Genomic DNA, 15,795 nt, shown 5'->3' with positions numbered 1-15,795 from the left:
TTGCCAGGGAGAGATCTTTATGGATGGAATTCTCCAAACACAGAATCAAGTTAAGAGCAACTTCGAAGAAATCTTGGACACTGAAAAAAAGAGATCTTTATGGATGGAATTTTCTAAATACAGAATCAAGTTAAGACCAACTTCGAAGAAATCTTGGACACTGAATAAAAACTCCATCTCGCTCATCACCAAAGATGAATATGCGAAAGAAGTCATTTAAGGCTTCCATCAGGGATTCCTAAAAATATATTCAAGACGACCAATATTAGCAAAATTAAACTCCTAATGTTGCATCCATCAGGGAATTCCTTAAAAGCCAAAGTTGTGGTATGCTGCATGGTTTTTCAGTAGCAAGTCAAAATCTTCTTCTTTTCATTCCAGAGACGTCAGAGAACCCATCATCATGCCAGCCCCGTCCACCAGGCCTATGACTTCCACCTTGCTGCTCTTCTATATCCCTCATTCGTCTGGATACACTAAGAGGTGGATGCTTTATGTGCCCACCAAACTCCCTTTCTCTCATGTTACTTCTCTCGACAAACTCTGTATCTGCTTCCTGATATAATCTGTAAGGCTTGGGTCCACTGTTCAGATGTAAATGGTAGTTTCCATTATCAGTGTCATAACTAGATCGAACAAAACCCCGTCTCTCACTTAAGTTTCTTCTCTCATCCATGCTTCCATCATTACAAAGCTCTTGAAATCTATCAGAATGCCCTGGCCTATTGGAATACTCATCACCCTCTGTCCTCTCTCGAGAATCCAACACATCAGATCTTACTGTACTACGGGGAAACAACCGCCGAGGGGGGCTTCTCCTATTCGAATTGACAGGCCTTGGATGGACATGCTCCCGCCCAAAATCAAAATCTTTCAAGCCATTCATATGCTGGGAAATGTACGAAGGAGATGCACGTCTTCTAGGACCTATCTCATCATGACAAGAAGTACGTTCAGGAGATCTCATCCTTCCCATCCTAAATAGAGGTGGAGATCTCTGTTGTGTTGAGCCAGGATGCCCATTGGGTGACCTCTGACGAGGAGATGACCAAGGCCCTGGTGAGCGTGTACGGGATCTAGTTGGAGATTTTGAATAAGTTCGAGGATAACCTTTCCTAGGCACCGCAGAAAAATTCCTATTCCTTCGAAGCTGACAATCAAGATCATCAAACCTAGTATGTTGACGAGGGAAAACAGGATCTCTGATATCATCAGACAAATGCCTCATAAACTTTTCATCGTGTCGACGTCCCAAGAAGTCCGAACCATCTTCAACAGTGTATCTACTTGGGCTGATGTTTCTAGGAAATCTACGAGGCATTTGAGTGTTCCTTGTCATTTGGCCATCTATATCTCCGGGAGGTAGCCTCCTTAAGAATGGACGGCGTACTGAAGGCAACTCATCATTTATTGTCTTTTCCATACCACTACAAGAGGTGCCATCAGGTGTGATACCATAGTCATTAAATTCAAGTTCGCCAGCAATGGAAGAAGATTGTTTATGTCTGAAGACCCGGTAATCAGCTCTACCATTATAAGTTTCTGCTTCATAATCGCGGTCAGAGTCCCACTCATTATGTAAGCGGCCAAACCTACCAAACACCCTCCCTTTTCCAAGCATGAAACTGTGTCTTGAATTCCTAAATGACTGACCATGCACCCTATCTTTCACACATTTTCTGGGATCATCAGTATATAGTTCATCTCTGAAAATTGAAAAAAAGGAGCAGAATTATTATAAATATTTCGTGTAGAAAAGAAATTATTATATAAGTGAGAAGAAAATCAATTAGTAGTGTCACAAATGATCACCTATTCCATCGTGGGCGTGCATCCCCATCAAGATTAGAATATTTGTCTTTCTCACTTTGTGGTGTTAACAACCTGCCCGACAATGATCTAGTTTTACACGGAGTGCTGATAACAGAAGCACGAGGTAAAGTTATGATCCGGCTTTTATTGGCTGCACTACTGAAATCTTTAACAATTTTGTTACCATCTGCAGATACTTTCACCTCAGACGAAGCTGTATTATGATTTACTAGACATATATCAATTTTATCAATAGCATCACCATCAAGTGTAGCACCCATTGAATGACTTTCACTAGTCGCTGCAGAGATTTCTTTTTCATTGCTTTTGTTAACATCTTCTCCCAGAAGATCAAGCTGCTTTTCCGAAGTGACAACACAGACCGATTTCTTTCCGAAAGAATCAACATCTTTCAAATTGTCTGATAGAGGATTCTGCAAGATTATATCCACACTTTTAGCCTCATCGAAACAAATGGCACCCTCTTTAATTTTATTACAGATAGTTTCATCATTATTTTTTGTTACTGGGGCATTTTTATCAGAAACAGGTGTGCTGGTGTTTTGATCATTATTCTTGGAAGGACATTCAACAAGCACTAATTTTTCTGACTTCGGTTCAACAACCCTCACATCTTCTCCAACTGAATCTTTTAGCGGTTCTCGAACCTCACCATCCTCGTAATCATCATCTTCCTTGTCTTGCATCTTCTCTTCTACATCCGTGCAGGAAATATGGTTTCCATAAGATTTACAATCAGATACAAAAGTACTTTCTTCAGGTATTTTAGTTGATAATTTCATCTTTTCCTCATTGTCTGCAACTAGCTCATTGTTTCCACACAACTCATTAGAATTCTCGATAACCGAAACCAACCGACAGTTACCAGCATCAAGAGCACTTAACTCCTCTGTCTTGTACAAGTTTAAGTGTTTGTCATTCTGGCTCACAGATTTAGAAACCAGGCCATCAATCTGTTCATCTGGTATATACCTGGGCCCAAGTACTTCATTCGACAGTAAAGAGTGTCCAAGCTGATTTAGCAGACCTCCAACTACGGGTAACTCTAAACAAGTTAAAATACTTGAAGGACATGAATTCTGAGGTGTCAAAGGAATTAATAAAGCGGAAGAAGATGCTGAGCTATCTTGATGCTGCATAACCTTTCCTTTCTTTGCAACAGATTGAGATAGCATAGAATGTTTAGACTCACAGCTTTCCTTATTTCCCTCCTGAACCAATTCAGATTTCACTGATTTCTTAGGAATAACAGACTCGGCACTGTGCTTTTCTAAACATTCTTTTTTCACAGAAGAAAGTTTCGATAAAACCATATTACTGCTATTACCAGTGCTACAATCAAATTTTGAATTCTCATTTACAGGTTCTGATTTGATGATTCCAACATTAGTAAAGGTCAAATTCATATTTGGCTGTGATAGTCCCAAGTTCACCCTTGAATCAACACTTTCAGAGCCCATATTATCTGATAAAGAAGAATGCTCACCACACAAATCCAACTCTCTACAAGGCATAGAAAGACTAAGACTAAGGATATCTTCAGGCAGGTACAGCTGGCTATGTTGTATAGATGTATTAGAAGAATTAGAGCTATGTTCATCCAAAACTTGATTACCCTTGTTCAAATTGACACCAACTACAAGTGATGTGCCAAAAGACGCTATCACACCACACCCAACTTTGGAATTTCTAGATCCATCAATACCAGCAGCCTCGCACACATATGCTTGGTTAGCAACAGAACCCTCCCAAACATCCATAGTCGTGTTTAGATCCCAGTTAGATCGATTAACACATGCTAGACTGCTAACATCACTGATAGTACTATTATTTCTATCATGCGAAACAAGCATTTCTCTGTTCAAAGCCAAACTCAGGGCTGACAGATCTGACTTTCCAGACATTTGGCCAATACCTTCACCGATTTTCTCCTCCAAACAAGGAATACATGGTTTATTTGCTCCTAAAAACAATCCAGCATTATTCAGACAAGTAGATAATTCGAGCTGATCAGCTCCTTCAATTTTTCTACCAACTAGTTCCTGTTTGACATTCAAAATCTCGGAACCAACCCTGCTTTCTGGCTCCGCAGATTTTTCATTCCACAGCATATTCTGCTCATTTTTCAAAACATCGAGAGAGCCCAAACCAATACTCACATTTGCTTCCTGCGGCTTCAAGGAATTTGTATCCACTTTATCTTGTGCCAATTCGACCCGAGCGTCTGTAACTTGTTCTTTCTTAACTATCAATTCAAACGATTTGTTTTCTTCAACTTTACAAGGATGACCAATATCTTTAGAATTATCAATTGACAGCCGTCCATCTGGGCTATTAGAATCATTTTTGTCCTTCGACACATTTTCCTCAGAACAGCAGGTCTTTTCTTCAGGGGAAGGAGATGGTGACCGAACCACAGGAAATTTCCTTTTCTTAAGAGGAATCGCCCCAGAGAAATTGATAAACTGCTGTCGCTGCTTCAGCTGCGGGGAAAGTACCCCAGGCTGCAGATATATTTTGACTAAATTAAAAGTTCAAAAACAAAATAATTAAGCACTGTCTATTCTTGTTAAAGTCGGACAACTAACCTCTTCATTTCCTGAAATCGGCATGAGCCTAGAAAATAATTCCCTGAAATCAGGGCAGCCGTAGAATAAAAAAGGTGCGCAACATAGAAAACAGTAGAATTAATTTAAACAAAAATCGAACCAGTAAAAACATCTAAACGGTATGCTATTTCATACTCCAATTTCTTCAATGGAAACTACAACCAAATTCCTCCAATAGAAAAAAAAACAAATCAAATACGAATATAACAAAATTTTCTAACCTAGTCGGGCAAACAGAGCAGAAAATTTATTAACTAGCACAAAAAAAAACCACCTACAAGGATCTCTCCTCCGTTAGAACAAGAAATACAAAAAAAACTACCCCTGTAATCTGTTATACACAACAAGTTTTCCTGATTCTACACCAAAGCAACAAAAATAGGGGAAAATGGTGAACACGGGAAAATCTTTCCAAATAATCACCAAGAAAGTGAGAATCAAGAAGAAAGCAAACACATAAATAAAATTCAGATCGGGTTCTAATAAGACGCAGTCGGCGATTCCCACCGGTAACAAATCGACAAAAAACCGTTGTCAGATAAAAGATTTTTCTGTAAGCATCAAAGAAATTTACCTACAGAAATTCAGCGGAATAAGACACAGAGAGAGATAGGTAATGAAGAGAGAAGAGGGGAATAATGGTGTGAAATGTAGAAAATGTGGCGAGGAAGGAGAAAACGACGACTTGACTAAAAAGCCAGAGGTGGGCTTCCAAGTGATTGCCAATGAATTTGTCAATTGCACCCTCCACCCTATTGCTGGTCCCACCATGACCATAACTTGTCTCGTGTCCAAAAATTTCTGTAACAATATCAATATTAATTTTACGAAATATATATTATTTAATTTCAAAATAATTATTTTTTATTTTAAATATTGATCACATCGATTTGTTCATATATATAAATTTGTGATGTTGTATCAAAAGAAACATACTCATATCTTAAAATATTTTTTTTGAGTAAGGAGAGGATTATTATAATTAAATCTAGAATTTGTTTAATATTTTATTATGAGATTTTGGTGTCAGATGACTTATATTTCATCATATTTCAATACAGTTATTTCAATTTTTAAATAATCTCTATGTCTGGATCATGTAGGCTTCAATTTTTTTATTGTTTCAAACATATAGTTCAATTTCTATTTTGTTGATAAATTTTTCTTCTTTTTATCCATACATCTTTAATAACTACACCATCAACAACACTGAATACGAGCTTACACGTACGAATCAATGTACTTGATTTTTGATAAAATAATGAAAACAACGCTTGTGTCAGGTACTTTCTCCGGTTCAACCCAATGATATAAACGAAAAATTTACCTCCAGTTCTCAGTCGGCGATTTTTTTTGTGTTCAGTCCTTGGGTACTTTTTTAGTACCACATTTTCACATGAAGTGTATCACATTTTGTATGACATAGTACCACAATTTTGTAGGTAGAAAGTGAACCCAAAGAAATATTTTGATTGAGAATTTTTCACCAACTTCCCCTTATATAAACTTTATTTGTTTTTTTGTTTGTTCCAAATATATATGAAATGAGACTATGAGAGGACTAATTGGATTGATATTCTTGCAAAAATTTAAATTGAAAATTGCTAAAAAGTCACACTATAGAGTACTTATAATTGAAAGGCTTTCCACCTTGTTTTATACTTTTATTTGATCCCCACTCTCAAATCTCAATATCGGATATTTTCTTCCTAAATTTTTAGTGGAATTTCTTTTATTCTATAAAAATACATCAAGGTATATATTTCACCATTAAATTTTAACTGGATATGGTATCTGTTTTCATTAAGATTATTACTATAAAAGCAATAGATGTGCAATGAGGGAGCATATACTGCCGCTGTTTCCATATAGTATGGTACAAATTTTCTCGGATTGTGATAAATTAAGATTTTCTCCCACCCGGATTTTTTGCACTTTCGGTTGTCCTATCTCCCAAGGCAAAATCTCACCACTTCGAAGTTTTCTAGTGCCTTCAAAAAAGTGTTGCTTTTTCTTTATTCATATGTTATTCTGGCCTCGCCGTTCTGGTGTACCACTCCCTTTTATCCATTTATTAAATCAATTCTCGAACTTTTTAACTGGACCCATTTTGCGAGTTGTTTTTTTGGTGTATTTTTCATTCCATCGATCAATTTCTTTTCCGAAATTCGCCTCGCCCATTTTGAATTGTGGGGGGTGGAAAAAAGATAGATGGGTAGGATATTTGCGGTGACTCTTGAAGGCAAGATCTACAGTTGCAAGCACTGTGGGACTCACCTGGCTTTGAGTGAAGACATCGTCTCAAAGGTGAGAGGTCTATCATTTTTTTCCTTTCAAGATCAAATTTTTTGCCTCGTTTTTGCTATGATATTCTCGTAATTTGTCTCCAAAGATAATTGTTTTTGTTTTGTTTTGATGTACAATCTTGAATTTGACGCTTTAATTTTGGTTTTTAGCGTATTTATGGAATCTGTAGTTGGGATTGGATTTGACATGATCTGACTTTCTTCTTTCTTGGTTAAAATGAGACACCGCGAAATAATGCGGAAAGTGAAAAAGATGTGTAATATTTACTTTATGCATTCCTTTTTAAACCGATACCAAACACGGTAACACGTTTTATGGTGGGTGGTTGACTCTGTGTTGTTGATCATATTGAGGTAGTAATGGTGGCAGTTGGAGATTTAAGTCAACCGGGAAGTGGTTTATTTCGATGGATGAATGATGCCAGCTTATTGTACATCTCATAGCCTTGCAAAACCTGTTGGAACTGATCCAACTTTCTCGAAATCTTGATTCTTGCACTGTGATTAGGCCTTTTATCAATACAGATTTCCATTTTTTGTCTATCAATTTTGATGTCAGTTCTATAAAGGCCGATCTTTGGTTGTTCGATCTAATGGTGAAACGAGTTTTTTTAGCATTGCATAATACGTTCCTTGGTCTTTTAACTCTGTTCTTCCTTTGTTGATTCTTTGCTTCAGTCTTTCCAATGCAAGCATGGGAAGGCTTATCTCTTCAGTAAGGCGTAAGTGTTTCTTGATTTTGGCTGCTGATGCTAATTAGACACGGAACATGTAGTTTTTCTTGGTCTTATTATCTTTATGTAATTTTTCGAGCAACAAATGTACAAATTGGTAGATACCCCTTCATAAATGATTGTGGACACGGCATTCATATCAAGCAGTAAAAGCGAGTTGATATGCCGTGAAGGTGTTAACATCAACTTTAAACTAGTGGCACAGGATGCAAACTTACAAAATGATTAGCATCGGCTTTCTAGTGGAGAAATGCTCCAAAGGCAAAGGAATGCAACAAATTTTACATTTGAACGTCATTACGTGGACAAACATTTGGACTGTTTCCTCGTGCAGAGTGAACGTAACACTTGGGGAGAAAGTAGAGCGGATGATGATGACCGGAGTGCACGTCGTTGCTGATATCTTCTGTGTTCGCTGTGGGTCAATGGTTGGATGGAAATACGTAAGATTTATTTGCTCACTACAATTTAGCCCGTAGATCACATGTTAATGCATGGTCGTCGAATGAATATCTTGTGTGATTGTTCTCAGGAAATGGCTTATGAGAAGAATCAAAAGTACAAGGAAGGCAAATCCGTTCTTGAGTGGTCTGTTCTTTGTCACATTCTGGATCTGTTTTCATTTTAAATTCGTAAAAAGCACAACAAGTTACTCCTTGATGTTTTTTTTGAAAGAGCCATTTTACACCCTTCCTTCTCGATAAGGGAGTAAAAATGCAGTTATTGTCTAGTATGAAATGGTTGCATGATTTTGACATGCTAATTTTCGATTGAACAGTTTCAAGATTTCAGGGCCGGATGGAAGTCATTATTGTGTAAGCCATGAAGCATTCCCCGGAGGAATCGATGCCGATGATATTTGAATGAATTCGTAACATCCCAAAATGTGTCTTTCAATTGTGCATTCTCTGCCTTTCTTGGACTCCTGGATTCCTTCGTTGGAGCTTGCCATATTCGTCATGTACTGTATATAGTCCTAAAAATGACCCATGAATTAAACAATGATGGAGCTTCAATGCATCTTATTTATGTTCAAAAGGGTTTTAATTTTGTCTGGATTTTGATCAAGATTTGAAGTTAGATATGTGCCGTATATTAAAATGAATAGGTATCTTGTGAGACGATTTGACGTATATTTATTAGTCAGACAGATCAACAATTTTTATATTTATAATAAAAAATAATATTTTGACATTCTTTACTTAAATAAAAAAATGTATCACAAAATTTAGTTATGAGATCGTATAACAAGAGTTTTTGTGTTAAAATTTTGTGTTAAAATTTTCTAAATATTCAAGTTTTACCTTGCAGAAAATAACTATGTCTAATCTGTGACGGGCTACGGAAATGAGTGAAGTTGATTGCAGTAAAAACTAATATTTTTTTTTTATCACAGATCATCATGTATCAAATAATAATTTTTCATGTATATTTTTACATTAAAAAAATATATTTTACACAAAAAATAATACTTTAACTCAAAATTGAGATTTTTTTACTCTTAATTATAATAATTTTGTGCAATTTCTTTCATGACTCGATCACGCCAAAAAAAAACTACAAAGCAAACCAACGGCCGAGCTTCTGCTGCCATGGCTCGTGTTGCTTCAACTTCGACGGCAATTATCCTCCCCAGGTTCCATCCTTATTCTTTTTGTATGCACAATCAATCGCCTCGTCACCTGACTTTCGGATTCCATTTGCAGTATAGAAATCGCCGATTTCCCAAACTTTGCAGTCAGACCAATCCGATGCAGCTGAATCTGCCACATCAGAGGTTTTCTGACTCAGTAATTGCCTTCAATTGATCCCCTTTTCCTCTATTTTTGCTCCCTCTTTGTTCCAAAAGTTACTTTTTAAAAAATTATGAAGGTTAACGACAAATAAACTCCCCCTTGCTGTTATTGAACTGGAAACTGGGATGTTTTTTGAAATGTTCTCATGCGTTGTTTCATTTGTGCTTAGTGTATTTAGGTGCTGACGTTTTTTAATTATATAATAAAATTATCAGTGCAGGAAAAGCAGGTAGTAGAGCCTGGATCTGAAATCGACTCAAGGACAGCTGATACTGCTGTTTCAGAGACACATCAACCCGCGAGTCCAGGATTTCCCGAGTATCCTGACAAAAAAAATTAATATGGTGATTGCTGCTTCAACTTTTGCAGCATTTTGGGCTTTTTCAATCGGCACGGGTCGATTTTGGTGTATCTTTGAAAGAGCTCTCTGCTGCAGCTTTCTTGTACGAAAAGTTTTGCTCGGTTGATATTTAAATGGAATATATATTAGAACTTGATCTTTTTTTAATTAGTTTTAATTACATAATTTAATTTTTTTATATGTATGTGTTGGAGCTCAACTTCGCTAATTTAACTTATATATAGTTATAATCAATATCATGAAGAATTAATACACAGGAGCTACTTTGAGTTATGTAGATTGAAAGCTGCATGTCCCATTCCTCTATTGAGGAAATTTTGAAAATAACAGGGTGTGTGCATATTGTGTTAATCATCATTCGATGTGCTAAAGTTGTGTTTAGATTCAATCATTTGAAAACGAGATCCCAAATCCATTTTGGTTGTATGGGTGCTTTCGAGATGAGATTTCTAGTTTATCTCCGCCCTATTTATGCTTTTGCATAAACATTACGCCTAATATTGGCACCAAATGATACAGAAAACCGGGAAAGAAAAGAGAAAACCTTTCCGGGTTTTCCTCTTCTCATATGCGACATCGGCGAAACACGGTGGCCGGAAATACGGTGGTGTTTTGTTTGCTAAAAAGGGGGCTTCTTGCGGAGGCCGAAGAACCTGCGGCGACGTTTTGTATGCATGCTGGCTGTGTGTAGCAAACAATGAATTTTCCAAAAATGGGAGTGGTCCCCACATGATGTCCACGTGTTGTTTTATGGTTGTTCATTTCTCTGTAAAGCAGAGTTAACCTGGGCACCAGAGAAAATGTTCTACTGGTACACTGTGCTGTTGTGGATGTACATTTTGTTTTGCTTGATGCCGATGAATTGTTGAAAATTAGATAAATTTTACGATTAGGATGGATAAATAAAAATAAGAATATTTAGGATAAATAAATGAATTTATTTATTTATTTTTATTTTTAAACATTTTATTATTTGTTAGAAACTCGAATTTGCTGTTGTTTTATTGTTTGTTTAACTAATTATAGTGAAGGTGCACTAGATATTAGGCCTTCTCTCTTAGATATATTTGTGATGTCTCCTTTATAATTGTTTTTTTTTTAAATGTAACTATTAAGAACTTTAGTTGCTGATTCGATTTTTTTTTAATCACTTATATGATAAAATGTCAAAATAAATTATAAATCAATGTAATTATTAGAATTATTAAATCGAGTTGTTTCGAGACCAAATCTACATATTGTGTTTAGATTGAATGACACCTTAAATACATTTGATTCAAAATTTGAATGAAAAAAAAATCTTTTATATTAACTAAATATATTTTTATATTTTATTTTCAAATCCGTTCTTTAACTTATTGATTTTAAATCCATGTTATAGACCATGAGTATGTATTCTCAGAAATTCTAACTGGGCTGGGTCTTGATAATCCGAACACTCTCAGACCCGGCTATAAATTGGGCTTTATTATTAGAAACTCGGTTCTTTATATCGTACAAATTGGTCCGGTCAATTAGGCCCGACCAATTTCGATAGAGCCATTTCCTCTATGGAACCCTAGAATCCCCAATCCCCCCATATCGATCTCCCTCATACCTGATCACCGCGTCAACAGCAGGAATTGATATTCACAACAATGGCGTCCAGCGAACTAACTGTGTTGCAGTTCGGACCACCAACTACAATCCTAACGGCGAGAGTACATCCATTGATTATATTCAACATCAGCGATTACTACGTCAGGCGACCCGACCAAGCTGAGAGAGTCATCGGCACGCTTCTCGGTTGCGTTCTACCAGATGGAACCGTTGATATTCGTAACTCCTATGCGGTTCCTCACAATGAGTCCTCGGATCAGGTTCGTCGCTTTCTTCAGTTTCTTGCTACTTTTTTTTTGTATATATTTTTGTTGTTGTGGGAAAACTTTTAATTAATGAATATGAAGCTTAGGCGATGGGAAATATAATCATTTTTTGTGCTTTTTTTTGGTGGGGGTGGGGTGGTTTCTATGATGTAAAATTTTGGCGGAGTGGTGTGATGGATGCTCCTAGTTTCTTTTTAAGTACTGTTTATCTTATTGGTGGATTTCGTTGTAGGTTGCTCTGGATATTGATTATCATAACAACATGTTGGCATCCCATCAGAAAGTGAATCCAAAGGAAGTCATTGTTGGATGGTACTTTTTTCATCTCCGTATTGGTTGCGTTATCTGTTTGTATTGGCTGTCTGTCTATATTTGATCATATTTGAAGTCTACTGCTTTGACAATTTTTTTGTCATATGGTGCAATTGTTGCTGTTGGAATTTATCTCGCTGTTTATAAGACACGTGGCGCCATCTTCAAACTATTATTTATGTGTACTTTGTTCACGGTTTTTTCTCTAAGCAGACTGTGATATCACCATCCTTTGCCTTTGCCTTTTCCTTTTCCCGGAGTTTAATATTATTAATATGTGAAGTTTATGACTGCCATTGAATAGGCGTTAGGTCTTTATATATTTTAGTGTTAGGATTCTTATTGCCGTGGCTAGTGTTTCCTGTATTGGTATTTATTATCTGGCCTTTTTCCTTGATGATAACTTACCGAGCTAATGACAGAATTTGGAATGGATACTGATACCAAATTATGGTTGCAATGAAATGCATATATGATTTCTGTCTTGTTGATGAGTCACCTTTTCATCGAGGTCCTTCTTTTATATTTTTTATATGAAGTTTTCTTCCCTAAAAACTAAAGGATTGATAAGATTTCATGCCTTGTCTACTGTGATGGAATTTCATTTTATTTTCTGAGTTTGGGTTGTGGATGTTGTGCTATTTTATGCGGACAGGTTTTCAACTGGTTTTGGAGTCTCTGGCAGCAGTGCTTTGTTCCATGAGTTCTACTCTAGAGAAGTTACCAATCCTGTTCATTTGACTGTTGATACTGCATTTAGAAATGGAAAGGCTACAATTAAGGCTTTTGTGTCTACGAATTTATCTCTTGGGGATCAACAACTTGCTGCACAGTTTCAAGAAATTCCACTGGACCTCTGTATGATTGAGGCAGAGCAGATTGGATGTATGTGTCTCTCTGATCTCATACTCCATAAATGACCGTGAACTAGCATTTTCTGAGTTTGTGGTTTTTTTATGCACAATATATGCATAACATTATGATACCACCTTCAAGTTTTTATGTACTTATTCATTCTAATCTAGACGATTTTGGTTTCTATGATTATGTAGCTGCTCTTCATATACAAAATGCTTCATGGTTAAGTGCCAGCTAGAGGAAGTAAACTGTTCTTTTTTCAAATTTTAGAATAGTTTGTGAAATCTGGTTCCCCTCTCTCACACATAAACACGTGATCATAATTATTTGACATGAAATTATTCTACAAGTTGACCTTGTCATCAGACGCTGTTATTATTTTTTTGTTTCTTTGAAGTATTCCTTCTTGGGATGCTTATTGTGAGAGAAGATCTTCATTAATTTAGCTTTACATATATCATGCGGTTTCTGAGAAACTGATATAAATTGTTTTTGCTAATTGTAGTTGATGTGCTTAAACCCACAAATGTAGACAAGCTTCCCAATGATGTTGAAGGAATGGAAGTATCAATGGAACGCTTGCTTACTCTAATAGATGAAATCTACAAATATGTGGATGATGTGGTGGTGAGATGATACCATCATATTTCTTCTTTTGTTCTAACGTTGAGCCCATTTTTCCTTATCCTGAATGCTTTTTTTTTGTCTCATTCAGGAAGGCCGCGTCGCCCCTGATAATGAAATTGGAAGATTCATATCAGACACCGTGGCATCTCTTCCTAAACTCCCTCCCCAGGTTTTTGATAAGCTACTGAATAATGACCTGCAGGTATGATTCTTTTTGCCAATTTTTCCTGAGATTTTTCTTAAGCAAACACCAGCTTCCATAGTTTTTCATTTCATATTTTAGTATCATATGATGCCAATCTTTCTTAAGATATCTATCGGAAAATTTTGAAGTTCACAAGAGTAGAATGAAAATAATGGATCCTTTCTTTAAACACAGTACCAGTACTAGGTAATACTCAGGCAGCAAAAATTATCACAGTTATGCAGATCAACTATGAGATTGGTCTAAATTTTGCAAAATAAACATTCTTATTGTGCATGGATTCTCCTATACAATCAGCACTTGGAAAGGGTGTACAATACAGTGGGTGTTGTAGTGAAAATGAAAATTTTTGGGGGTGAAGGTCGTGGTGGAGTATCTAAAGCAGCGTTGATTAAACTTACAAGGGATTGATATAGAAAAATAATAGTGTGTCACACCTGATTCATGTAAGAGGACAATTATTTTATTTTTATGCCAAGCTTTCACAATTCCTGTTGGTAATTATATTACCCCAACATGTATCTTTTAGAAAGCAAAAGTCATGGTTCTAAATTTCTAATTTAGATTACGGCTCCTCTTTTTCAGTAACCCATGTTTCTAGATCCACTTTTATTTCATTAGGAACTTTCTGTCTCACTCAAGTTATCTGCTTGCAGGATCAACTGCTCTTAGTTTACTTGTCTAGCATCACAAGAACACAACTCAGTTTAGCCGAAAAACTGAACACTGCTGCTCAGATCCTGTAACAGACAAATCTTCTTCCAAGAAACTCAAATGCTTTTTTAGATCTTATAGCACTATCACTTGCAATTGCGTGACATTTGTTTGTTCAGCCTCATCGTTCTGAAGGAAAAAACCGGTGTTTTTATGTATTTGATTATGAGCATTTAGTGACCAAGATGTTATGTATGGAATAGTGATAGGAACTTTATAACTGAGCTATTTTAATGGCTTTTTCTGATGAGAGATTTTGATGATTTTGCGGTTGAATTATTTGGTACTCGTTAGTTTTGGTATTGTGAAGCTTAAAAGATCCATCTATTAGAATGCCAAATCTAAAGACTAACACGAGTTAATAATATACGCAATCAGGGATACGGGGGTGTTGATATAGTCCGACTCGTGACACAATAAATCAAGTGGTGTTAAAGCAATCGACTAATTATTTATCGTATAAGAGTACAAAATTTTAAAAGCAATAGTTGATCTCACGGTACGTAGGTTACATATCCATTTCAATGATTTATTTTTTAAAATAAAATCTGACAACGTTTATCCCGGAAATGTCGAAAAAGATGGTTTTTCATCGGGATGATTTAAAAAATAACGTTGGACAAACAATTTTTTTTATAATTGTGACCTTTCTTCAACTTTCTTTTTTGACAAAATGACATTCGAATATAATAAGAATACAAAGCCAACAAATGGCAAAAGTTGCGAAGATTAGATTTCAAATTAATGGTGTCATTTAATTAAATAATTCCGTTTTTTAAATCATGAATATAATTATAGAGAGCTTGCACAAAAGAGTGGCGACAAACATTAGTGGAGACAAGAAAGAAACCGACGGAAATTAGGGCTGCCTAGACTTCACGCCCCATCCCTCCTCTACACACACACACACACACGAAAATACCTTTACTGTTTTCAATAAAAACTAGAAATACACGAAGAACGAAACTAATATTTAATGATCATCTCTAACTCACTTTCCCAATTATTTCACAATATTGCATTAGTCGGAAGCAAATCATGTTAATAAAAAATTATATTTTCACAATATATATATATATATATATATATATANATATATAGATATATATATATATATTTGTATTAAATTCGCGTGTTTTATTGGGTATATTATTGATAATAAATTAGAACTATTTATTTATTTGAAAAATGCATAGCCAAGCACAAAGGGACGAGTGAGTCGATTAGTATAATGAGGAATTATTTATAGAGATCCAAACATTCTCGGGACTTGTGGAGAGCACGCACAACAAATTGGCTGGTGGAGTTTCTTAGTTATTATAGAATCATGTGCCTTATAATATATATAATATTCGGAATTTGTGTAGAATAATTATCAAAACATATACTAATTCTGGAATTAGAAAGATAAAATAATTAATTTGCCTCATGGTCTTCTTCTTCTTGTTCATGGTCTTTTTTCTGTTTTTTTTTAAATATCCATAAAATAAATATATATAATATTACATATATTATATTGATATAGTCTTATTAATTATATGTAGTTGAATTTAAATTTTCATTTTTGAAAAATAT

General features: G+C 35.7%; 3 protein-coding genes across 3 annotated transcripts; 2 read left to right on the top strand and 1 right to left on the bottom strand.

Annotated features, from left to right (window-relative positions):
• On the bottom strand, nucleotides 1-5,143 carry LOC140990743 (uncharacterized). Its single transcript, XM_073460585.1, has 4 exons — nucleotides 5,021-5,143; nucleotides 4,422-4,464; nucleotides 1,813-4,337; nucleotides 1-1,706 (listed from the first exon to the last, which is right to left on the bottom strand). Exons 2-4 carry the CDS (start codon nucleotides 4,443-4,445, stop codon nucleotides 356-358), a joined length of 3,900 nt encoding a protein of 1,299 aa, XP_073316686.1. The 5' UTR covers nucleotides 4,446-4,464; nucleotides 5,021-5,143; the 3' UTR covers nucleotides 1-355.
• A 1,008-nt stretch (nucleotides 5,144-6,151) lies between these two features.
• On the top strand, nucleotides 6,152-8,532 carry LOC140989355 (protein yippee-like). Its single transcript, XM_073458557.1, has 5 exons — nucleotides 6,152-6,749; nucleotides 7,427-7,470; nucleotides 7,817-7,925; nucleotides 8,015-8,070; nucleotides 8,261-8,532. Exons 1-5 carry the CDS (start codon nucleotides 6,654-6,656, stop codon nucleotides 8,343-8,345), a joined length of 390 nt encoding a protein of 129 aa, XP_073314658.1. The 5' UTR covers nucleotides 6,152-6,653; the 3' UTR covers nucleotides 8,346-8,532.
• Nucleotides 8,533-11,147: 2,615 nt separating this feature from the next.
• LOC140990638 (eukaryotic translation initiation factor 3 subunit F-like) lies at nucleotides 11,148-14,513 on the top strand. Its single transcript, XM_073460431.1, has 6 exons — nucleotides 11,148-11,498; nucleotides 11,737-11,816; nucleotides 12,472-12,701; nucleotides 13,180-13,301; nucleotides 13,390-13,503; nucleotides 14,163-14,513. The coding sequence occupies exons 1-6, from the start codon at nucleotides 11,277-11,279 to the stop codon at nucleotides 14,250-14,252; spliced, it is 858 nt and encodes a 285-aa protein (XP_073316532.1). The 5' UTR covers nucleotides 11,148-11,276; the 3' UTR covers nucleotides 14,253-14,513.
• The last annotated feature ends 1,282 nt before the right edge of the window (nucleotides 14,514-15,795 follow it).

This window comes from Primulina huaijiensis, chromosome 12 (genome assembly GCF_012295235.1).
Source record: "Primulina huaijiensis isolate GDHJ02 chromosome 12, ASM1229523v2, whole genome shotgun sequence".
NCBI lineage: Eukaryota > Viridiplantae > Streptophyta > Magnoliopsida > Lamiales > Gesneriaceae > Primulina > Primulina huaijiensis.
Note: the sequence above shows the minus strand (reverse complement) of the source record. Positions and strands in the feature narration are given on the sequence as shown.